Below are 25,196 nucleotides of genomic sequence, written 5' to 3'. Positions count from 1 at the left end.
GGCTGCCCAAGACACACTCTTTAAGTAAAGCTGGCGCTATGTAGCAGCCAGGGTTTCATAGTGTGGAAGTGCATGCTCTTGGCATGCTTGGCGGCTTCATAGATAAAACCCAGGTAAGAAGTGAAACATTGAATTCTTGGATATATATTCTCTCATGCGGCTTCAGGAGACACTTTCTTTCATGACCAGAAAGTCTGCCTGTGCTTTTACTGAACTAAAAATGGGCAGGATTGTCAGGAACCACTTAAAATTCCTTTGAGAGCCAAATCTGGCCTGTGAGTTACGAGCTGGCTACCCTTGATCTAGGTGATGGGGAGGTTAGAGGAGCAGGGCTGAAGACCCGGGCCAAAAAGCCCCTTTCCTTTTCTGTGAGTGACCCTCCTTTTCTCCCCCCCCCCCCCACAGGCAGCCCTCTTTGCATGCCTTGGCGTGCTCTTCATGATCATGAGCCTCAGCTTCATCATCATCGACTGGGCATCGGGTGGCGGGAAGAGCGGAGGCAGTCACTAGACAAGGCCCGGACCCTCACAACTGTGGATCAACGCCTTGGGAAACTCGGCCAGCTTTGATACATTTCCTGCTCCCCTACCTCTGCTAGTACTGTGCCGTAATTTAGTCCACAGCTCCGCTCTGAGCCAAGGGGGCGCTGTTCCGTTACTCAGTTCCTACACGTGACCCCATTGAGCCAGGGGGGCTGCTGCTGGCTAGACCAAGCCGGAAACCAGTTCCTAAACTTTTTGAGCATTTGTTTTAATCTCACTGTCTGGGATGGGCCAGACCAACGGCACCTGAGGAACAGGCAAATGAGGGAAATAGGCCAATCCAGAGGGGTGGGAGGGTTGCTGTGGGATATCTGTCCTTATATGTCCAGTATGTCTAGCCCAGCCTGAGGCAACTGGAGAGTCAAGGGCAGGAACAGGAGGAAATTGGGGGAGGGGACTGTGGCTAAAGAGCCTGAGAGTAGAGCTTTGGCCTGAGGTTCACCACTGACAAGGGAACTGGAGCCAGGCCTTCCTACAGAATTACGGTACTGGGGCCACAAATTGGAAGTAAATGCTTTCAGACAGGGAGAGAGGGGCAGAATGTTTCTGTTTGGTTTTTAAAGTCTTAATAGCCTCAGCCCCCACCAGCCACAGGGCTTTTGTCCCTCTCAGAAGTTGCTTCCTGAGCCCTTGTTGTTCCTTGGTGGGGGAAGTGGGAGTTCTTCCCTCAGACTTGGTCCTGTTCCCTCTGCTAGGGTGTGAGACTTACGATGAGCCTCATGATCAACGCTCCTCTCTCAGGGCAAGGGGATGCTCAGGGCAGAGGCCACGGAGGCCTTGCTCTCTCCCATCTTTGCGCAGCTACCTGTTCCACACAAAACACATGCAAACAAGTATGACCTCATTGCCATCGCTCTGGTGGCCACAGGTCTTGGAACTGACTGGCTGGCGGATGGGAAGCGATTTGGAGATATCGGCCTTTCTGAACTGTCGGTTGGGGTGCAGGTTTACGCTGGCTTTCCTTAACGCATGCCTGAGCTTCACTTAGGGAGGTGAAGCAGAGCTGGTTGGCATTTTGGGCAAACGGTTAGCTGTGAGCAACAGAGCTCTTCCTCCTTCATACAAGGTGGGATGGGAAGCAAGCCTGTGTCAGCGATATCAAACCCGTTTCTGTCTCCTCATTCCATTAGGTAACGGCAAGAAGTCATCACATTGGGTGGAATTCAATGTTGTGCGATGATGAACGTTCCGCCTGCTCAAATACTTTTGGCTTGCGGGGTGAAATGATCCCCTCTCTCCTCCCCACACGTGCCGTTTTGGGGTTTCTCCCGAACCTCCCCTCCAGTCAGTTTCAGGGGGGCGAATCCCAGTTGCGCAAGTAGAAGTCCTTGCACAGGACTTCTGCAGATGGGGCTCCCTAAGTGAATCCCACCCAATGTCTTTTAAGACAGTACGGCATTGAGGCCTCTCTGAGGTTCCTGTGTCCTGAAAGGGTCCACCGCCTGAGGCAATGGAAATGGATCTGTCCATCCTAGAGACTGGTCCCTCCCCACTAACACATCACAGTGGCCTCTCTTCCTATCTGCCAGCAGTTGCTTGAACATGTTGGGAAGTGTAGCCCTGCCACCAAGCTGGTCCGCCAGCCTAACTGGTCACTAGGACTTGATTGCTGCTAATTTCGGTAGGCTAGGAGAATTTGCATTCATTTTGTTTTGTACATACTGATGTTGCTTTTCCTCCAATTTGTAGCAGACATGAGATTCCAATGGAATTGTATTTATATAGCTGCTTTCCCGAATTGGCAAGGATTTGCCCTCCATTGAGTCCCTGCTTTTCCTTCAGTGTAATTTATGTACGATCAGATAGGCATTCAGTGTCCCCCCCCCCCGAACTAGGATATGAGGCCTTGTGTAATAGCAGATCAGGAGGAACAAATGGATCTTCCTCATCTTTACTCTCTGATCTTGTCGTTGTCATATTTTATATATATCTAGGAGAAAATATTCATCATGGCTTCTTCCTAAATCAGAGGTGGCCTCCCAAATATGCACTTGTTTGAAATGCTCTGAAATCTTTCATACCTCATCTTACTGTAGTCAGCCTGGGCCTCGCAAGCTCAGAAGAAAAAGAAGGAAAAAAGCCGCTGAGAACATATCAAAAGCAGCAGAAGGCCACCTGAGAAGGCCACTTGAGAAGGGAAACTCAAGAGTCCAGTAGTTGCCAACGGGGTAGTCATTTGTCCCATAGGGAGCTGCCTTACACCAGGTCCTTCTAGCCTAGCGAAGCCTACTCCCCAGATGCGAGCCAGTGGCTCTCCTGGGGTTGTTGGACTCCATCAGCCCCAGCCAGCATGGCCAATGGTCAAGTTTGGTGGGAGCTGTAGCCCAACATCATCAGGAAAGTCACATGTTCCCTGTCCCTCTTTTACTCTTGACTGCCCTCCAGGGTCTTCAGCAGAAATCTTTCCTGTCACCTGGTTCTTTTAATTATCGATGTGAAGGGTTGCACTTGGCCAGGGGGGTTGCACTTGGTTCTTTCTGTATGCCAAGCACAGGCTCAGTCATTCAGCCACAGACAGGGGCCTTCAGCTGCCACCCATGTGTAAGGGGAAATGTAGGGTTGATGGAGTCAAAGCAGTGATCTTCAAGCTGCACCAGCTGCAGTGCTCTTTACCACCAATGGGTGTCCTATTGACTTTGCTGATGGTCACGTGTGAGACATGAGCAGGTTGGAAATAACAACTCCAGGTCTAAGTTGGAAAGCGAACCTCCGGAACTGGGAGTATTGCATCTAAGGAAAAGCATATCCCTGTATCTGACCCCCTGGTCCAGTCTTCTAGTGAGTAACACTTGTAGGTCTGCATTTCATGTAGGGTGAGAGACTTTTCAACCCACCTCTGCATTTATATGGCTTTGGCAGCAGCTCAGAGTGTGAAAATTAGCAGAAAGCTTTTCAAAGCCTGGAGGTATGAGTAGGTCATTGTTTAATATCAAGCCCCTGTTGAAGGCTTGGGCTGTAATCTTAACCCTCACTTACCTGGGAGTAAGCCCCATTGAATTCAATAGGACATGATTAGAAATGTGCTGTAAACTACGGTGGCAGGTTGAAAAATTGAAAACCATGTCTCCCCCTGGAACACAGGGAACAGTGGACTTCTTTGCTGTGAAGGATTGACTGCTGTCAATAGCTTAGGAAATAAAGGAGTACTTGGACCGGGGTGATGAATACTGGGCCCTTCAGAAGTGGCTGAAGTACAACTCCCATAATCCCTGACTGTTGGCCATTCTGACTGCCAGGGCTGATGGGAGCTGGAGTCCAACAAGGAACATTGGTTCCCCACCCCTGAAATATAAGATTCATGTGTAATTTGGGGCAAGGAGTTAATGGAGACCTGAAGAGGAGGTTGGGTGTAGAATGAGTGACACAAGTCAAAGGGTAGCATGTAGGACTTCATGGAGCTGAGCTCATTCCAGAATGAGAAAACCATGGGAGACTGTATGGTAAAATTCAGCATCTCTGAACTGCTGTCATGCTCCTATAGCTTGAAGTCTTCCAAGGGTAGGAGAATTCAGTGGAGCATTTCTTCCCATTTAATTAATATCTGGTGTGCAGCCCTCCCACTAGGGAATGAAATCTGAAATATGTAATTGGTTCTTTCTTGAGAAGCACAGGATTATGGGGCTAGTTGTTTAATAGCAAGAACCTTACTAGGGCAGTAGTTTTCACAGAGGAAGCCCAATAAGCTTCTGAGGAACTTTGGTGTCCCCACCAGCACTGAATAATATATTTTCTTTCCATTTATATCATAATTTATTTCCAATTGACCTTTTCCAATTGTTATTATGCAGTGGGAAGCTGATGACGCTTGTAAAAAAATTTCCCGCTTTTCTCCCATAATATTGAGGAACCTTTCCCAGACCTTTCAGCATTCATCTGACGAAAGTAGATCCACTGAGTTGTGCAGGAAAGCGAAACAGCTTTTTCTTCGTAAAAGGGGGCAGGTGCTGAGTAAGTGAAATGAACAAGCATCTTCCATAGGACCCTGTGACTGGCACATCAAAACAAAAACATTTGGATACTTCAAAGTGCACTTTCCCTTATGAATAACAAAAGCGTATTTCTGGACTTGGAGGTAATAGCCCTGTAAACTTTTCATTATGTTACGCGGCCAGCACCAAATGCTGGTACCTTCAGTATTTCAGAAGCTATTGTGTACCAACAAAATGGCTCGCATTTGATCCATATTGGAGCAAGAAAAGGCATTCTAGGAGCCATCATGAGTACATTTTCAGAATGCATGTGCTCTCTTAATAGGTATGAATTCAATACTCACTAACCACTTTGATTACACAAGTGCTATAACTATTAAATAGGTACAGGTGGAGCCTGGCCTTCCAGCTATTCAGCATCCTGGCCAGGTGACTCTCCCTCCTATCCGTCGTACGTCTGATAAGAAGCAGAGTCATCAGGTGAGCTGATATGATGAACCAGCATATATTCCTGGAAATAAAATCTCAGGCAGGAAAGGAGATGCCTACAACCCTGGAGTTCCTGAGATGAAAAACACTGGATCCCTGCTCTTACCATCCCTATGCTACTCACTTCTGCATTCACAGATGGGCGGCTTTGCTCTGCCGATTCACATGGCACTCCTGACCATGCACAGCAGCATCCCGTGTAGGTTCTGTGCAGGAAAGGGGAAGCATCAGGGCCTCTCATTTTCCACGCACAGTGAAATTTGCTGTGCAAAACAGCCATTTTGTGAATGCAGCATACCTGCTGTTTGTACAACTGGATTGCAGGGTGGTACAGCTGTTTATAACAATATTTTTTAAATGTAGCGTTTGGCCAGTTTATGAGATACATGTTGAAGCAGTCTGTAAGCTACTGCCACCATCTGACGTTCTGTTCAGGGTGCTGGGCAATAGCAGGCACAACACCATGAAGCTACTCTGCCCCCTGCCGTTGTTTGCAATTGTTGCTGCTTCCAGTAATTTGCACCTTAAAAGGCTGCTGTAGTTTTACTCTTGATTCCCCCCCCCCCCCATAGCACACATTATTTTACATGAATTGTGCAGGAGGGAACACATTTAAATAGTCAGAGGAATGTAGCTAAGGAAGTCACACCTCTGCCAATGAGTGACTGCTGGTACTAGTGGTAGAAATGAACTGCTTTTGCACAACCCTGATACCCATTGGATGCTGTCCAATCTCCATTGAACCCATCCCTAGGCAAGTTCCATTGAACTTAAGGGCAGTTGCCTAGAACCACTTCCCCATTTAGAAAATAGCAGACACAACATAACATTCTGCATTGGTGCAGTGTTATTTGGGGGGGAGTAGGGGAGCCAATTGATGTAATCTGCCATCCTAAACCATTGTTATTGAAGTAAATTTCCTTTAAATGAATGAGACTTACTTTAAAGTAAATGGTTTTGGGAATCTGGGCTGAAAAAGAGTGAAAATAATCATTCCCTCTATTCATTTGCATAAGATGAGCTAGCCTCCAATAATCTTACAATCCTTCCCCACTGTTATATCTGCTGTCTTCTTTGCTCGATATCCCCTCTTGCCAAAAGTCATAAGGAAAGATTCTTCTTTTCCTTCACTAATAAAATGCACCTTATGAAGTTCAGCACTCAGATGGGGTGGGGAGTGGGGAGTACAGGGCTAGGAAGCAAAACCAAGATGAATATTTTTGCAGCACTGGTGTTACAAAAATAATTTTAAAGTCCACAAGTAATTATTTCTAGGGTTTAATAAATATAATGGACATAAATAAGAGACACGTATTTTTGTACTGGGATGGTGGCTGGTCAATTTGCTTTTTATAAATACTGTATATAAGAGTAGATCTTTTTTAATGTATTTGTTGTTGCGCTCAGTAACTCTGTATAGTGTATATATTTTATGTCCTCATCAATGAGGGACTGGATACAAGAAGACCTGCCTGAGCTATGGGGAAAACTTACTGCCATCTGTGAAATTCAGGGTAATTGAGCTGTTTCTGCAGCCTGGTGTTCAGCTGGAAGAGAAATGGAGAGAGGAGAACACATTTGCCGATAAAAGTTTGGCTTGGGTTATTAAAAATGATCTCACTGGCCCTAGCACGTGGGAGGTCATTTGAGACCTTTCGGCTTATTTCAGGAAGTTAATATCAACCAAGGACTTGATCCAAAACTCAGCTGCATTGCACTGGTGCTTATCGAACCGCTACCATGGGCGACCGAGCCCAACTAAACCCAAAACATTCGCTGCAGAAACCGCATGGCTCACAGACCACAACATACAACCACCGGAGGTGCTTGCAGTGAGTGAGAGTGATCACAAGAGATCTCACGGGCTTGTGCAGGCTCTTTGTGCCGGCAGTCACCGCAAAGTTGTACTTCCTTTGGGTCACAGCCTCTGGCCTCTTAAGGCTAAACTGCTACATGGCCATGCCTTTCAATGCAAGGGTGTTGGTTTGTTTTTTAACAAATACCCAGCATGGAGGGAGGGGAGGAGGCTTTAACCATCTCTCCACCCCCTGCCCCCGTGAGTCTAATCTGGGTTGCCCGTGTAATTTGCAGATTTTAAAAGCTGCTGAAGCCAATGGGAGCTTTCCCCACCCCTCAATGCGAATTGAAACACAGGAGGTTTGACATGGATCAGGACCACAAGGAGAGGGGGTAAGTGGGTGAGAAGGCTTCCTTACCCACATTACTAGGATCCTGACCAGGAACCTGTCCCCAAAGCTGGCAATTTGCTTTAAGAAACACACAGATGCATCTGCATTTAAACACGCAGCTGTGTAGCTAAAGTAATGTGTAGTTGGGCCCCAAGAAGAAGGGATGTGTGAGAGAAAGGTCCCTGTGGCTCACAACCCAGGCTCCAAGGCAGGAGAGAAGGTAAAATGAGCACAGCGAACATGTGGCTTGTCAGGTGCAACCTAAAATATTACCTTCCTGTTCCTCTTTTACCCCTTAGGCTTAGAGCAGGTTAACAACCCTTTTAATATTTATTTATTTTCTGTAACGTAGGCTGCAGGCTAGAGAGCTGTATCATCCACTTGCTGCACCCAGATGCTGTCTTGGTTGTTTGGGGTGCCTGGCCTGATAGATGATAATTGGGTCTGAGTGGGGTGGTGGGGACATAGAAGCTGAACAAATAAATGCCCAAGGGGCCATGGTGTTGATGGAAAGCAATTGTGCATCATTTCAGGACCAGCTTTGAGCAAGCTTCTCCTCTTTCCTGTTCTTTTCCATGAGGGCACCCTAGTGGGTGACAACTGTCTACCCTTCCTGTTTCCAAACTACAGGCAGGCTGTGCTGCCTAGCTCAAGGCAGGTCAGGTGTCTGTGTCTCCTCCAAACTTTTGTAAGGGAACTCAGCTGGATGTATCATAGGAAGGAATTCTGGAGAAGGAAGTTTTATTACTTTGGGTTTTTCCCACCCCTTCGTGTAGGACCCTTCCACTTTCCCCAAGGGATTCAGGGTGGGGGAGGGAAGGGGTATATGTGCATGAATCCTGCTCCGTCTGAAATTCCGTCCTGTTTGTTGTCGTGTCCCAAGTCAATCTCTGGAAAGAAGGGAGGAGTCTTGTCTGGAGGAGTTCCTATTTCTGTAACATGTACTAGGGGTCAGTTTTAAATTATATGCTGAAATTAGATCTATATTTGGAAAAGAAAGAAATCTTTTTAAAATAACAATAAAGAAAATGTGAAACTTCACCCAGCATTATGCCTACGTCTCTCTCTCTCTCTCTCTCTCTCTCTCTCTCTCTCTCTGTGTGTGTGTGTGTGTGTGTGTGTGTTTTAAAAACTGAAAATCCAAGATTTGCAAGCCAGGCTGAAATTGGCCAAATGAAAGTAGGCAACTCCAAAGCTTAAACTGAGCACAATGCAGACCCTGATCATGACCTTCTTTTCTCTGAAGTAAGGCTCCCAGTGTCGAACAAGGCTTGCTTCTTGGTAACTCTACTTAAGATTGCTGCCAAAACTTCATTGCTGGATCCCTGTAATAAAATTTATAGCAAGCTTTTCTCTCTCTGCCATAGAGCCTGCACTTCAGTTAATTTATATTCAAACAAAGTTGCATTGCACCTCAATAAAAAAGTCAGAAACTTACCGGTAGGTTGATTCGAGGAACTAAACAAAAATATCAAAAAGTACTTAACATCACATGTGTCTAAACAACTGGTATCACTGTTACTGTGAACTATGTTTAGCTAGGCGAAGTGTCTGTGCCCAGGCCTTGTTATCTTAGGGTTTTGTCCAAATTAGAGCCAATTAAATCCATGCATGAGCATAACAACTGGACTTCCACCATGTGCCTCCCCTGCTAAATCTGTGCTGTCGGTGCTCCCAACCCTTCAGAGCCGTTTTAGGGACAGGCTATGGGGAAAGTCACACTGCACAAGCCGAAGTCATTCCGGTCACACTGTTATTTAGTTTGATACCGCCCTAAATCAGCATGCTGAGAACTGTAGTCTTCACACATTTTGGCAAAGGCCAGAGATATAGAAACAAACAATCTTTGGCTCACTACATGTAAAGGATCAAGAATGAGTGACAGTCTTTAAGAGGTGGGGGGGCGGGACCTGTGGCCCTACAGAGGATGTGGGGCTGATGGAAGTTGGAGTCTAAGAACATCTGAAGGGCCAGAGGTTGTTGCCAGATTTTCCCTCCAGAGTAGATGTGCAGATAAGCCAGCAGGCTCAGAAAACAAGGCCCTGGCTTCTTTTTGAAAACCTGGCATCTCTTTGGAAATCTCTCTCTAAAAGCAGGCTTATAATAATGTGTTTGAAACTGGCCTGTAGGTGGCACCAGTGCCCTTTTCATATTAAGCGCTTGGCTTTGGCCAAGAGGAAATCTGCCATCTGCTGCCAAGGAAACAGAAAGCAACTCCCCAAAGTTGGGTGAATGGATTGGGAAAGCGACAGCAGTTACGGACATCCAGAGGCCCACTTTGGGGGTGGGGCAGCAGCAAGGGGGGAAACTGTTACTTCAGATTCCATTATCAGCCATAAATGGAAAGTCAAGCAAACATACAATGTTACCCTGGAGGGGATTCCCAGTTTTTTTCCTTCAAAATATTTCAGATTTTCCTTTTAAACATCTATGTTCCCACGCAGTGGCTGGACTGCTGATGGGGGCAGATGGTCGGCATCATGTGGCACCTCTGCTAAGACATCTGCACTGGCTGCTCACATGCTGCTGGTCCATGTTCAAGGAACTTGTGTTGGCATACATAGCCCTGAACAACTTGGGTCCAAGATGTCTTGGGAGCTACCTGGGCCCTTATGTCCCAGCTCAGTCTCAGATGTATGTACAGATGCTGTAAGGTGTCTCCTGTGTTTCAGAAGTCTGGCCTCAACCAGAAGCCAGACATTTAATGCCACCATTTCCACACTGTGCAACATACTTCCAGCAGAGATTTGGCAGGCATCCACACTGCTTAGTTTCAGACATCTCCTAAAGACATATTTATAGCAACAGGCCTATGTAGCTGTTTAAACTTTCATGGCTAGTCACTGCCAGTCATTTTCATGATTATTTTGTACTGTTTGTAAGCTGTGTTGTGCTGTACTTATACATTGCTATATACCACCTTAGTATTTTATTTGAGCTGGTGGTATATAAATATTTTTAAAAATAAGACATATTTCATTGATACCTAGTTTTAAAACATTTTATAAGAAAAGCTGTTCCATTGTTGTTTTTTAAGTTACATTTATTGGGCAGCCAAGTCATTGCAACCAAATTTTTAGGGGCTGCAAATATTGCCTGGGTGAACTCTTCTCTGTCACTGCTTGGAGATCCTAGTTGTCCATATTTGTTCCACTGACTGGCTTGCTGTGTCCTAGGAAGTGTTTGTGCTTGTGTACCTCTAGGAAGGCCTTCTGAGTCGAAGAAGGTTCTGCTCATGCAGAAAGCAGAATGTGAGGCCTAGAACTGACCGTACCTTTGCAGATGGGGAATCACATTTCTGAAAGAAGAAGAAGAAGAAGTTTGGATTTGATATCCCACTTTATTACTACCCGAAGGAGTCTCAAAGCGGTTAACGTTCTCCTTTCCCTTCCTCCCCCACAACAAACACTCTGTGAGGTGAGTGGGGCTGAGAGACTTCAAAGAAGTGTGACTGGCCCAAGGTCACCCAGCAGCTGCATGTGGAGGAGCGGAGACGCGAACCCGGTTCACCAGATTATGAGTCTACCACTCTTAACCACTACACCACACTGGCTCTCCAAAATGATCCAGGGAGGAGAAGGATAGGGGCAAAACTAGCATTCGTTCTCTCTGCCTCTCACTGGCTCTGGCTGCATCTACTGCTGGGACTCTCTGCCTTCTGTCCTAACAGTCCCAAGGAGCAGTATCTACCACAGCATCACACCCAATTCAAAATCTGGAGCTTTAAATTTGAATCACTGCAATTGGTACTCATCATTCCTTTCAATTTCATTATCTATTTATTTTTTTCATTTACTTTTTTAAGGGTAAGGCATCTGCTCCAGAGGAAAGAGTGCCAATTTTTCCCCTTTCAATTTATTATTTAAAAAATAAAACAGTTTTTTTCCTCTGTAAAAGCCAGCTTTTACAGTGAGCCCCTTGTATCTTTCTGGGGAACACAGCATCTCTCGCAGAGCTGGCCTGGACTGACCCTGCTAAGTAGAGGAAGTCGAACCATCAAAACTGCAGAGAGATGCAGCAGCTGCTCTGCGAACACAGAGCTGGTGTGGCAAGAAACAACCAACCTGTGCCAGCGGGGAGGAAATAAGCTCTTTCTCCTAACCCTTCCTTGCCACAATTCCTCCATTTTTCCACATCTCTGTTTTCTCCCCCTGTTCCTCTTCCCTCTTCCTCTTCCTCCTCCTCTCCCCCCCCATTTATCAGTTATTACTCCTTTTTTCCTTATTATTCCTCGATCAAACTCATTGAGCCTTAAACTGTCATTGATGTACTGAGCATCTTATCAACTCTTGCAGTGTTCCAAGCAGACCCCTTTCTTGTCTCTCTGTTGTCTAAGGGTCACTTCTAGTTAGATATTTTTGCTTTGATCTCCACAGCCCCACAACCTGCAACAGGTACGCACCTGGAGAGTCTTGCCTTTCTCAGGAGCGGCAGCTTTATCTGCCCATCACACAATGGAAACAGAACACTTGGACAATTGTTTTATCTGAGTAAGTAACTAAGAGAGTGCACAACCTGAATGATGTAGCCAATAAGGGCAGTCTTGTTGAAATATGGTACCCCTTTATATAATCTCGAACGAACTTATGGGAAAATTTCATAGCATCATAAAATAGAGTAGGAAGGGACCCGAGGGTCATCTAAGAAACTCAGCTAAAGCATCCATGACAGATGGCCAGAATCTGACACATTAGTCTTCTCTTCTGGGGGGAGGGGAAGAGAGGGGAACAAAATTGTTTTGCTAATGTTTATATTCATGGTTATATACTTTCCTCCTTTGAAAATAAATATAAAATCTTTGGGAGGCAACAATTATTGCTATGACCCTGCAGCCATTTACCACATTTTGTCCCAAGTATCCTGATGCTTTAAAGTGGGCATGCTTAATAATCCATTTGAAAGGGGAGCCTACCAGGAAAACTGTACAGACACATTGCCCCCCCCCAAATAGAAGAAATAGGCTTTTTTCAAGTTCTGCTCCCCTTGTAGGCCCAGAACAACAGGTTGTTTTTGAAGAATGGGTTAACACACAGCTGCATAGAAAAATGAAAGTAACTGCAAGATCAAATAAGGGGTGGAGTCTTAGCTAAACCCATAATAATTGGAGACAATGTTTAACTATCATTACACCTTACTACAACTCCCACTTTTGAGTTTTTGAAATGATAAGGCATTGCTATGGGGTGAAGGGAATAGCTGGGTATGCAACAGACACACTAGTTCTGTTGCTTCCCAAAATAAATTACCGAAAACGGCATTTGTTCTGTGTCCTGTGGCACCACAGGTGCTAGTTTATTGCAGCACAAACTTTCTTGAGCAAGAGCTTCCTTCTTTAGCTGCACAAAGCTCACGCTGCAGTAAATGGGTCTGTCTCCAAAGCTGAGAGCTCTGAGGCTTGGCTGTCGTGCTTGAGACATGGAGGGAATTGTTTTGTACTGAGGAACTGAATTTATTTTGTTCCATGTTTCCGTCATACAAGAATATGAGTATGCACGGCTGACGAAGCCCAGTTGGACGAAACAAGGTATTATCCCAGAATCCTTGTTGTGCCATACCTTCAAGCTTCCCATCTGATCCGATATCTACATACAAGGAACGTTAGAATCCTCAAAGCAGCGATATGTGGAACATCATAAGATAAGCATACCATATTGTGGTTATTGCCAATATGCCAATTTAGGAACCGAATGGACTTTATCTCCTGACCATCCATTGGACTTTAATTTCTCTTGATATGTTCTGTTTGTATGATGTGTTGGTCTACAGAATTACTACACTTTGTGAGATATTATATGTTGAATTGTGTTTGAAATAGAATTTACATTGTCAAAAACAGCCTGTTACGTCGTGTGTGTTGTTACCAGGATTGTATTTACGTAACCTAAGGTTTAGTAGTGTTTTGCTTGTACTGAGCAGCAGTCAGTCACATGACACCACACACCACTCCACCTGCAGTCTGAAATGGTACAGTCCAGACACTGGCTTATCAATTCAGTGGAAACTAGGCCTCGCTGTCAAAGGAGATTTAACAGTGGCAAACCAGACTCAGCCCTATACGTTTTGCTGCCTGAAGCAGACCACAATCTATTACCGTACTTTCAGACACCTTTCATTTATTTTTAAGATTTGTACACCACCTAATAACTAACATTTTGCGGTGGCTGAACAATACAATTTAAAAGCCACTAATTTTTTAAAAAATAAACCAACAAAAACAAATGATCATGGTAAAAAGTAGAGCTGTAATCTGCAAACCATATAAAACAGTGTTCAAAAGTACTAAGCGATCTTAAGGATTTTAAATATCTGGGAAAGTGAAGTCTTGACATGGTGACATGAGTTCCAGATGTGCCTCTCTGATGAGGGTTTCACAACCAGGGCATCCCTATCAAAAAGGCCCTCTCTTGAGTACTCGCAAATTGCACCTCATGGGTGGGGGCACCTGGAGAAGGGCCTTTGAATATGGTGTAGGGGTCTGTGTAGGTATATATGTGCAGCTTGAGAGTCCCATGGACTGCAAGAAGATCAAACCTATCCATTCTTAAGGAAATAAGCCCTGAGTGCTCACTGGAAGGACAGATCCTGAAGCTGAGGCTCCAGGGCTTTGGCCACCTCATGAGAAGAGAAGACTCCCTATAAAAGACCCTGATGTTGGGAAAGATGGAGGGCACAAGGAGAAGGGGGCGACAGAGGACGAGATGGTTGGATGGTGTTCTCGAAGCTACCAGCATGAGTTTGACCAAACTTCGGGAGCAGTGGAAGACAGGAGTGCCTGGCGTGCTCTGGTCCATGGGGTCATGAAGAGTCGGACACGACTAAACAACTAAACGACAACAAGGTATATATGGGAGGAGGGGATCCTTCAGACTCCAGTTTCTATCTCACCATATTGGTTCATCTAGCTCAGTATTGTCCACACTGGCTAGAAGCGGCTCCCCAGGGTTGCAGGCAAGGGACTTTCCTTCTCATGGCTGGAAATGCCAGAAATTGAACCTTGGACCCTTTGCATGAAAAGCAGGTACTCTACCACTAAGCTTCCTTGTACATCCACTACCCTTGAAGGAGTTCCCCTGTATTATTCCAGCATGTTTCCTGTATTTCCTCTGTTTCTCTTGCTCCGTACACTGCAGATGGCCTAATCGCTGGCTCCTTTCAGTCCTCATTACATTCCTGGAACTGAGAGATACATCAAAAGAAGCCCATTTACATAATTGACAAACCATAGGGAATTATGCCAATGAGGAGGTCCTGTGAGCACAAATGAGGACTGCAAGCCCTTAGTTGCTAGCCTGTTTATTCTGTGGGCATTGTGTTCTTCCAGTTAAGGCTTCTGCCAGTGTCTGGTCAGGCTGCAGAACTGGAGGAAATTCATCGTGGGGAAGCTTTTCCTGACACAGAGACACAGGGAGGGCTGGGAAAAGCTTCCCCATATGAATTCCCTCCAGGCCATTGTTTAAAAATACAGGAGCAGTTCCAGAAAAGGGGCAACTCTACTGAGGAGGATGGAAGGAAAACACTATTATAAATAGCTACATGGTTGATAACCAAGTTTTTAAAAAAAGTCTTACTGATTAAAAGAGCTCTAAAGCGCATTTGGATTTGTGAGAATGGACCAGTTGTTGGAGAACAACAGTGGGGGAGAGAGCGCGCGCGCACACACACACACAGCCCCGGTTTTCAATGCATTTGTTCTGAAAAGACAATATTGTTAGGGAAAGTATTTAGGTCAGTTGTTGTGATGAGAATTGCTCACTGGCTGCACTTATTGTCCCATCTTCTGGCTTTGAGCGAGGGATGGCTGCTTGTGAAAGAGAATATAATCCATAATCTAGTGCCAGCTAGCAATTAACGTCTCATTCTGAGGTCCTTTCCAGGGAACTAATGGCTGATTCCCACCACCACCACCTTTTTGGCCACTCAATGGAGAATCACTCATTAGCAAGCATAAAGTATGGTGAATGCAAAATGGCTGTTTACCACACCATACATTTAAAGCATATTGTCCCCTCCCCAAAGAATCCTGGGAATTGTAGTTTGCTATGGGTGTTGGGAACTGTAAACTACAGTTCCTAGGATTCTTGGGGGGGGGGGTTGACTTTAAATGTATGCAGCCTAAATGACTTTCCATGATGGTTGTCCCCATGTGATGATGTTTGATGTTTTATCGTGCTTTTAATATTCTATTGGGAGCTGCCCAGAGTGGTATAAATAACAAATTATTATTATTATTATTATTATTATTATTATTATTATTATTATTATTATTAATATTGTGCCACAGCTCTGTCACAAGGAAAACTTGCAATATTTGGGGCTACTTGGTTTAGGGAAAAAAGTGAATAAAGGAGACATGCTAGAGTTGTATAAAATCATGTGTAGTGTGGAGAATGTGGATAGAAACTAACAAGGCGACCCTATACACATCTACTTAGAAGCCAGCCCCATTGAGTTCAATGGGATTTACTCCCAGGCAAGTCTGTTTAGAACCATAGCTGATAAGAGACATTTTCTGCAGCTTCCATAATGTTTAGAATCTAGGGTCATCCAATGAAGGTGGGAGATTAAGAACAGACAAACGAAAGAACTACTTAATAGAACACACGGTTAAAACTATGGAATTTGCTTTCTCAAGATGTGGCAATCAGGGGCGTTCCGAGGTGGGGGCGGGGGGGCGCTCCAGGTGCCATTCCAAAGGAGGGGTGACAAAATGCTGACCCACCCCTGGGACGTGCACCACGTCCCCAGGACATGCGACATGCCCCCTGGGATGGAGGATAAGGCTATCCATGGCTATTAGTCATAGGGCTCTACTTTCCTTCCAGGATCAGAGGAACTATTCCCTCTGAACATCAGGCACCCTCATGCCCTGCCCATATCCTTCCTAATAGAGTTGGAAGCAAGCAGGAAACATTATGCTGGACTAGACAAACCTTTGGCAGGACCGTTATTACCAGTTACCATGTGCCACTGAGGGTTGGGGGAGGCACTTCACATTGGCACCACTTCATGTCCCCTGCTTTTTAGAGCGACTGTATTGTGCTGTTTGCAGAGGCATATTTAGGGGAGAGCGACTGGTTTGGTCGCACTGGGCATGGATTCTCAGGGCACTGGAATGGGTGATTTAGAATGGAGCATAAGGGGGGGGGGCAGGGCGGGAGAATGAATTTTGGCATCACACAGGAAAGCCACTGAAATTTGAGACTCCCAAATCTGCCACTGCTTTTTGCCTAGTTAGGTGCCTTTTGCAAACCAAATCAGCCCCATGGAACAGTCTTCTAATAATGCATGAAAATTATTTCAGCTTACCACATCATTGACTGAGAAAACCAGGCAGAGAATTATTTGTTAATTGGTGCTGCCTTAAAACATATATTAATGCCCAAGTTTTTGCATGGAGCAAAGGAAATACTCCACTGAGCTGCTGCAATATTGTCATTTTATTGCTATTTGCTGCATCTTAGCTGATGTTTTAGCTGTTTAAAATTTTATTGTATGGTTTTATAGTGTGCAACTCAGTGGATGGAAGGATATAAACTGAAGAGGTGAATGAACTAATAGTGAACAGTAGTATTCCATAGATCATTTATTTCAATGTTCCTCCTGTGCTTAATAGCAATCAATGCAGCTGACTTGTGGCTGTAGCTTTTCCTGTCACTAAGGCTCCATTTCTGCAGATTAGGCTGTTGCTAACACAAGGTGTTGGGAAGAAAGAAAGGGGTGGCAACCTTTTATTTTGTTCCAGCTGCGGCAATGTTTTTGGCCTTGAGGCAGGGAAATGTCACATACCAATAAGCTTGGCTGGCTGTGGGCATGATCAAAACATGCAGGGTCTGAGCTGACAGACAGACAGACAGACAGACACACACACACACACACACACACACACATATACATACTTTATACAGAGCAAAGTACTGTATCACATTGCGCAACATTTGCTGTCAATGATTCCCATCAGTTCTCAGTTTGGCTTCCATTTGTTAATGCATTTATCATCTGGATTTTTATAAATCTGCTCCGCTCTCTATACAAGCTTGCTTTGAAATAAGTTCTACTGAGGTCAGCTATGCTTATTCCAAGGTAAATATGCCTTGGGTATTTGGAGAGTTTTATGAATGCTGTTCCCACTGGTTTTATTATACTTGCCTTTTTAGCTCAGGCAGAGGTGTGTGTGCAGCACCCGAAGACCTAGCTGTTATGAGAGACTGAACTTACCCAATTTTTCATCATCATCATCATTATTATTATTACTCCTCACCATAGTTATGAGCAAAGATCCATTTGGAAAACTTTGTTCAGGCAGAGGAATATCTGAAGCCAGTACGTGCGGCATTCCACACACTTCTGCTACTTACATCAAGGGAAGCACCTTAATTCATAGCAAAATAGACCTAGAATGGAAAATGCCTGTATTCTAGGTCCAAGTTAATTCAGTCCTGTCAGTGCCTCAGATTTCCATTGACTAACCGGAAATATTTTCAAAGCACACCATACTTTCAAGGGTTCTTAATTTTACATGGTATTTTGGATTTAGTTTTACAGATACTTTACGATGAGCCACAGAGTGGGATTCAACTAAATAGTTGGGCTAACAGGAACCGTCCTACTAGCACAGGGCTTGGCAAACTATGGCCCAGGGGCCGGATGTGGCCCACCAGGCTCATAAATCCAGCCCGTGGACCCTGCCACGCACTCAGTCAGTCCCCGCTGAGCTAAACTGGTGCGGTGTGGCATTTCCTTGAAAAGAAGCCGTGGATGCCTCACTACGCGAGGACTGACTTCCGCAATGCTGCACAGCTTCGGATTGGCTGTGCTGAAACCAATGTGGCCATGGACGAAGAGGCTGGCGGGTAGGTGGTGGGTCTGGGCCTGACCATGGGCATCGTGACAGGCGTGTCGTGGGCCTTCAGCCAGAGCTTGGTGCGCCTGCTGCCCCCGCGCCTGGTGCCGGGCTCAGAGCTGCTGCTGGTGGCATGCTTGACGGCCTTGCTGGAGCAGCTGGAGGGCAAGCTGCATGCTACCTGCCCGGCGCTACGTGTGCGTGGCCTGCCTGCTGATCTGGCCTCAGCCAATGGGCCGCAGTGCATGGTGCACGCCACCTGGGAGCTCTGCAGGAATGGGCCGATGGAATGGCTGCTGCTTGTCAACAATGCCAGTGAGTGGGCGGCACCAAGGCGCGCTCCTGAGCACATGCGGAGTGCATTCCTCCTCCAGGTCTGGAGGCAGCTGTGGGACCGGCTTGCAGGGTATTTATATTTTTCTAAATATAGTCAGCCCCTCTCCAAGGTCTGAGGGACAGTGGACAGGCCCCCTGCTGAAAAAGTTTGCTGACCCCTGGAAAAGGGATTTTCCACCTCTGCTCCCCTTGCATGACTCCAAGTTGATGGGTTTTTGGTTCGGGGAGAAACTCCATAGCATCATGCAGGAGCAGGAGAGGGGAGATCATGCCATATAACAAACAGCATATAACCTGCATTGACCAAACAAACATATCCTTTATTTCATGCTCTTTGCTTCCATGCACAGGTCCCTGGGCAGCTCAGGAAGGACCAAAAGTTAGAGAGGGTACAGAATCTGGTGAAAGAGTCACAAGTCACTTCCCCTGCCCAAGACACTGGAAAGCTGATAGGCCAATGGACCTCTTATGCTTTTACCCCAAGTATTTTGTCTGGCATTCCCAACCTCTTTTACGCCAGGTTGGATAACTGCCAATAACAGGTACATTAGGATCAGTTCTGACACTGAAAATGAGTGGACCATGTGCTCAAAGACATCCTGCTCTTTCTAAGAGTATTTCCAGCCTCACGTGCAGGCCCAGCCCATTTTCAGTTAGGTTCTGGGAAAACAACATAGAGCCCAGAGGATGGCTATCGATTTTATTTTGGCAACTGAGGCGAACCCCAAAATGCCCCCCCAACAAGGAAGAAGGGGCGAATGAAGATCTACATTGGGAACAAGGCAGGGCATAAAGATCCCACATTAGGAGCTGCTACCCTCGTTGATTCTACTGCCTGAGGCAGTTGCCTCAGTTTGCCTCACGTGTGGGCCGGTCCTGCTCATGTGAGCCACTGTGGTAGAGCCTGCAAGGCTGAAGCCCATCTGCCCTGCTCTCTTGCGCTTTTCAGCTAGTACATTCCAGCCTATTTTCCACAATGCCTTCTTTTGGAGACTCCCTGTATCCTGGCCTCAGCCCCTCATGAAGGGGGGCTGATGATCTTCAGCGTGAGATGTTTTCATTGAGACGAGCAGAGCAAGAAAAACATGCTGGTAAAAACCATCCCAAAGTTGGGTTTTTTAGAAGGCCACCTATTCCAGCGACAAAGAAACACCATCTACATTCAACAGTGTTTTCACTGTCCTTTGCAACCTAGGGCAGATTGTTTTTCCTCTCCTCTGTGGGAACCTCCTCTCCTGCACATGATTTATGGGCTTCGATTTATGATATTTGCTTTAATGTGTTACTTATTCCATCTGCTGGTATTGTTTGCTAGATGGGAATCTTCCTGTCTCTTCTAGTTCTGTTGAGAGTGGTAGCCTGATTTAGCTAAATGAAAGCAACTCCGTCACAGCAAGACAAAGTAGGAATGGATCCAGCTCCCTGCCAGGGACTGAGAGCTGCCCCACACAGGCTCTGCAGAGATGGGTTGCCCAATACTAAACCCTGTAATCCATAGCAGAGAATTTTCTCACTCTTATGCTAATTTGGTTATGTAATCCTCCCCTGCTCCCCACCTAAAAAGATAGGTATGTTGTGGATCAGGCAATGAAAATGCTTATCTCCGCTTAATAGGGTTGTGTTAATCAGCACAGGGAGAAATTAATCCTGTATGCAGTAAAAGGCTCTCTTATTGGTTTTTGCTCTGCATTTTTCTGGGCTGTAGACTGGCACTGAAAACAGGCTCCAGACAAGTTAAAAAGAGAAACATCCAACTAATAACATGGCATTTTCAGTTAGGTTCTGGGAAAACAACATAGAGCCCAGAGGATGGCTATCGATTTTATTTTTATACTTATGAAATACTGAAAGTAATTGTGGAACGTAGAAGGTGAATAATCAGGAGCAAGTATTTCTTATTTGTTGCATTCTTGTGCCATTCTGTAATATATATGGCAAGTTTTCTTGTCATCCTATTAGAATATATTAAAATGATTTAATTACAAAGTAATACATAAAAGCAACACAAACACAACAAAAAATAAATCACACAGGTATTGCAAACTTGAAACAGAAGCCCAGATTTGACTAATCCAGACGGAAGGCAACACAAGGGCTCCCTCTAGTGCAATGGGGCTTTCCTCCTCCTCTTCTTGTCCCCCACCCAATTAAGTCTAGGGAGTCAGGCAAGACTCCAGAATATTGTATTGGGGGGGGGATGAATGATCAGAAGAGCACAACACTGAAATCTTTCCAGTGAGTCCCAGATTACGTAGGCTATGCACATAAGGTCTATGGGAGCCATTATTCATCACCATTTTGTCCCCCGTGCTATTGAATATGAATCTGAAACTGCTGAGAACTATCACCAGGAAATTTGGACTGAGGTGTCACCAATAAGCGAATGACACCCAGCTCTATCTCTCTGTTCTGTCTGAATCCGGAGAGGTGATCAAAGTGCTAAACTGGTGCATGGAGGCAGTGATAGGCCGGATGTGGGTCAATAAACTGAAGACGCATCTCTTTACCCCAACCTTTGACAGTTAAGCTGTTTTGATTTAGGGAGCTGTTCCTTCCCCAAGAGGTGTGTCAAGCTCTTACTGCTTTATGGGACCTATCTCTTTTGTTGAATTTAACCTGTTCTTGTCCATTCGAAATGTTTTTACTGATGACATATGCACCGGACTATGCTATAATTGTCGGGATCAGATAGATGTGCTCTAGTAGCCCTTGAACTCTTAGAATAAAACACTTAATTCTGAAAAACAAGTTCCAGACATGATCCTTCATCTCAAATTATGCCCTACCTGGAAATACCTGGGATGGCCACAGCCAGAGATGATGTCTGTGAGTCAAGTCTTGTGATGCTGAGGTGGAAGAGCATTTTGCCTGGTGGCTCTGACTCCAGAATATGAACCCAGTTCCCCTGCTTGCCAAATATGGGAGTGGGATTGGTTTTCCCCTATAACCTGACTCATGCCTCTAGGGAGTTTCTTTGCTTTCCCCTTGTGGCTTGGGAAAGTGGCTTGCTGACATCATTTGGTTCCCAGTCTCTGCCTCTGGTTTCAAGAAGTCCAAAGCCTTCTTTCATATTGCCTCACACTACTAAACAGAGCTGGACTGTGCATTCACAATTTTAGCGCTAAGAAACATGTTTGTTATAAGAAGGATAGAATAGAGTTACAAATAGATGTATGTCACCATAACCCTAACTCCAGAGAAGTATGAAAGCATTTATTTCACAGCACAAATGCTCTCCTGTTTACACACACACGGCAAATCACTTAATTGTCCAAGGATAGTTCCCTTTATAACTTACAGTCTTTTATATCACCACATTTCATTTAGAAGCACAAACATCCTTGATTTCCTTGACAGATTCATTACAGGCCTGCCTTTATTTCCATTTGAGTCAAAAACAAAGATATGCAAAAGGGGGAAAGATCAACCCCGATATATTTAATGGATGGTTAAGGCAGATGTGGTAGCTAGCCATCTTCATAAATAATGGCTCCATAAGGAAACATAATCTTTGTTAAGGATGAAGCTTCCGTTATCAGCAACTCAGCGTTCATGCAGCTTCCTTGACTGATCCTGTGCATGTCTAATTGGAGGCAAATGCCACTGACTACAAGAGGGTTCAAGTCCACTGTGTATGCAGGGAAGGACAGCAGTCTTAGTAAGCTAAGTAACTCACATTTCTTGAAACTTCCCACTGTGATACTCAAGACATGATTTTGCAGGAAGGGACTGAAGCTCTGCAGTAATTGCTTGTAAATTGGTTTGGAGACAGCTATGCAAATTCTGAACGGCAGCATTTCCAGTGAGAAGGAAAAAGTTTTCTGATGTCGGGCCCAATGATTTCCTCCACGAAATAAATGCATAATCAATGTCCCTTAGACAGAGTTCAGATGCATTAGATGTAATACCTATGTAAAACCGGGCTAGCAAAAGTGTGTTTATTTGTGACACTTGTGAGCTGTTCTTTAACAATTGTTTACAAATGGTTTGTAGCATAAAACATGGCAGCAACAAAAATGCATTCTGTGGGTCAGTAAAACAGTTCAAAACAGTACTTCATCAGCTCTCAGTTTCATTTTACAAAGGTACTGCTCTCAAAAGCATGGTGGAATAAAAATGTTTGCACCTGCTTATCCTGGGGAAGGAAGAAATGAGGCCAAATTAGGGTATTTCACAACCCGGGGGGCAACCATTGAAAAGGTCCTGCTCCTCCACGCTATGAATATTTGACAGTGGTACCTCAGGTTACAAACGCTTCAGGTTACAGACGCTTCAGGTTACAGACTCCACTAACCCAGAAATAGTACCTCGGGTTAAGAACTTTGCTTCAGGATGAGAACAGAAATTGCATGGCAGTGGTGGGAGGCCCCATTAGCTAAAGTGGTACCTTAGGTGAAGAACAGTTTCAGGTTAAGAATGGACCTCCAGAACGAATTAAGTTCTTAACCCAAGGTACCATTGCATCGGTACCTTCAGAAGAGTCCACTGGGAGATCTTAAAACCGAATGGGAAAAACCACAGTCTGACCAGGTGTCATTGGATGCCAATTCCCATCAGTCCCAGCCAGCATAGCCGCTAGGGATGAGATTCTCCTCTTCTGAAACAATATTCAGTTAGAGATCTTCCAACTTTGTTCTAATAGCAGATAGTCCTTCCCATTTTAATACATAAATTTTAAATGATGTATGTGTTGCATTTCAGGCACAGTAAAAATGCGCTGTCCACAACTACAACCAAGCTTCCTGAGCTTTCTGCCCAGCGTAAGAGAAGCAGTGCTTCAGATCTGCATTAAGAGCCCTGTCAGGGAGTAATATAGACAGATTCCTTTTAGAAACCCACACAATAACTGTGAGAGGCCCAGATTCCACATCAGGGTTCAACCAACTTAAAGTAATTAAGAGTTTTGTACTGGAATAAGAGATTCTCTAGGAAGCTCTCCTACAGCAACCAGTTTGTGCAAACACAAACTCATCACGTAGAAATTGCCATGGAAGTCTCTAGAATAAAAAATGTTCTCCGGCTTCCTTTTCTGAGAGACTTCAATTTCTATAACTGAGGAGGGGTGTGTATCAAGAGAGGTTCATGGCTCTCAAACTTATATAGATGTGCAAGTCTATTTTCTCTTTATTCAAATGCTGCTCTGCTTCTGAACATCTTGTGTTTGGCAGTCCTGCTATATTATGACTTCAGGAAACGCTGCTGAGTTGAGGGGAGCACAGCTGCAGATGCTGCTTCTGCTGCTAACGCAGCAAGCATCCCCAAGCCAGCCCTAGTAGTAGGCAAAGTGATATGACAGCAGCTAGATGATGGGGGTGGGCAGCAGCTGCTGTCCCCAGAGCCCTGAGCTATTGGAAGGTAGCGCTGTGTGCACCATGCACCTGCACCTGCACCTGCGAAACTAGCCTGCTGCCCTCAGGTGTGCTGGAGGACACTATCCTGTGGCCAGTGTTGCAGTAAGATTGAGCTGCCAATCAAGTCAGCTTTTGCATGTAGAAGAGGAGAGCACCACCTTAGCCTTCACTCCAGTGGCCCTGGTGATATGCCTTGCCGTACGTCCGTAATTTCCCAGACATATCCGGAATACTGCAGTTGGAAGCGGTAAAGAGAAAACAACAAACACTCAACAATTTTTCTGTCCGGATTTTCACTGTTTGAAATATGGCAACCCTATTTCATCAGGCTACCTATGCATCACAGTTCTTAAATCCAAACAAGCAGGATCTCTTATTATATTCCCCAGTCACTTGCAAATTTGAAAGCTTCAGTCTTTAAAATGTCACGTTTCCCACTCATTTTGCTCTTTCCCAAGACTCTTCTTCCATACCCCCCCTTTACTGTCCTCCTCTCCGAGTTTTGAGTCAGGGATCAACGGTCTCATCTGTGACTAGTGGCCTGTGTAATTGCTGGAATTAACGCTACCTCCCCCTGCACTAGATGGTGGCCCTGGCTTTGTGCTTTGTCTTACAGAGAATTATGAGTGGCTCCAAGCAAGGGAAACAGCTGTGACCTATACCTCTGTTACAACAGACAGCTGGTCACAACCTGTTTCTTGACATGCGTTTGCATTGCATAAATGTTTAGCGGCAAAGGTCTGCTGCTGTCTGGAGCTATTATAAACAGAGTTGAATTTTGGCTTCCTTCTTGCCTTGCTACTTGGATTCAAGGGAAATGCTGTAAAACCTCTTTTGAGTGGTCTAACTATGCCTAGAACTAATCGCACTTGCGCATCCAGACCAGCTACCTCTTGGATAGACCCATTTAGTGATTGGGATTGTCACCCCAACGTACACTGTGCTCCTGCTCCAAAAGCCAGATATCTGTGAAGCATGCCTCTGTCCAAGCAGACCGTTTCCAAAGGGCTTCAAAAGGCAGTGGCTGAACTTAGTAAGGATGCAGCAGAGGGCAGGAACAGATTTGTCTGCAGACCGTATTGTTTCAGGTCCTTTAAGATATCTGCAGCTTTTAGAAAAGGAATCTGACCTCTCCTGGTAACTTAGCTGAGCCTGCTTCATGGCAAAAAAATATATTTTCATTCAAGCTTACCATCCATCAACTTCTGATTTCTTTGTGGGGAACATTCATCCACAAAGAACATTCATCTTTATTTAGTTGTACAGAATTCATATATATCTTCCTGTTAAGCATTTCTTCATCCTACACTTATCAGTTTCCTCTTCACATTCCTAACCAGAAAAAGTCAGGGATTTTTAAAATAGAAGAAGTGGATACATGGGCGTAGCCAGGAGTTTTGTTGGGGGGGGCAGGCCTCTTGTTAAGGGGGGCAGAACTTCTGTTAGCTATGTATTTTTATTGATTTGTATTGATTTTTGGGGCAGATGCCCCTCCCTGCACCCTCATCTTGGCTATGTCC

General features: G+C 45.1%; 1 protein-coding gene across 3 annotated transcripts in view; it reads left to right on the top strand.

Moving 5' to 3' along the window:
* Nucleotides 1-8,190, top strand: part of SLC38A3 (solute carrier family 38 member 3) — a 162,033-nt gene extending 153,843 nt beyond the window's left edge. For all 3 annotated transcript variants that reach the window (XM_083726607.1, XM_083726608.1, XM_083726606.1), the window contains one exon: nucleotides 406-8,190. In XM_083726607.1, the coding sequence (XP_083582733.1) occupies nucleotides 406-510 (105 nt within the window). In that variant the 3' untranslated portion in view covers nucleotides 511-8,190. The remainder of the gene's footprint in view (nucleotides 1-405) is intronic.
* Nucleotides 8,191-25,196: the final 17,006 nt, after the last annotated feature.

This window comes from Podarcis gaigeae (assembly GCF_964106915.1).
Source record: "Podarcis gaigeae genome assembly, chromosome: 2".
Lineage (NCBI taxonomy): Eukaryota > Metazoa > Chordata > Lepidosauria > Squamata > Lacertidae > Podarcis > Podarcis gaigeae.
The sequence above is the reverse complement of the archived record's forward strand: the minus strand, read 5'-3'. Positions and strand labels throughout refer to the sequence as shown.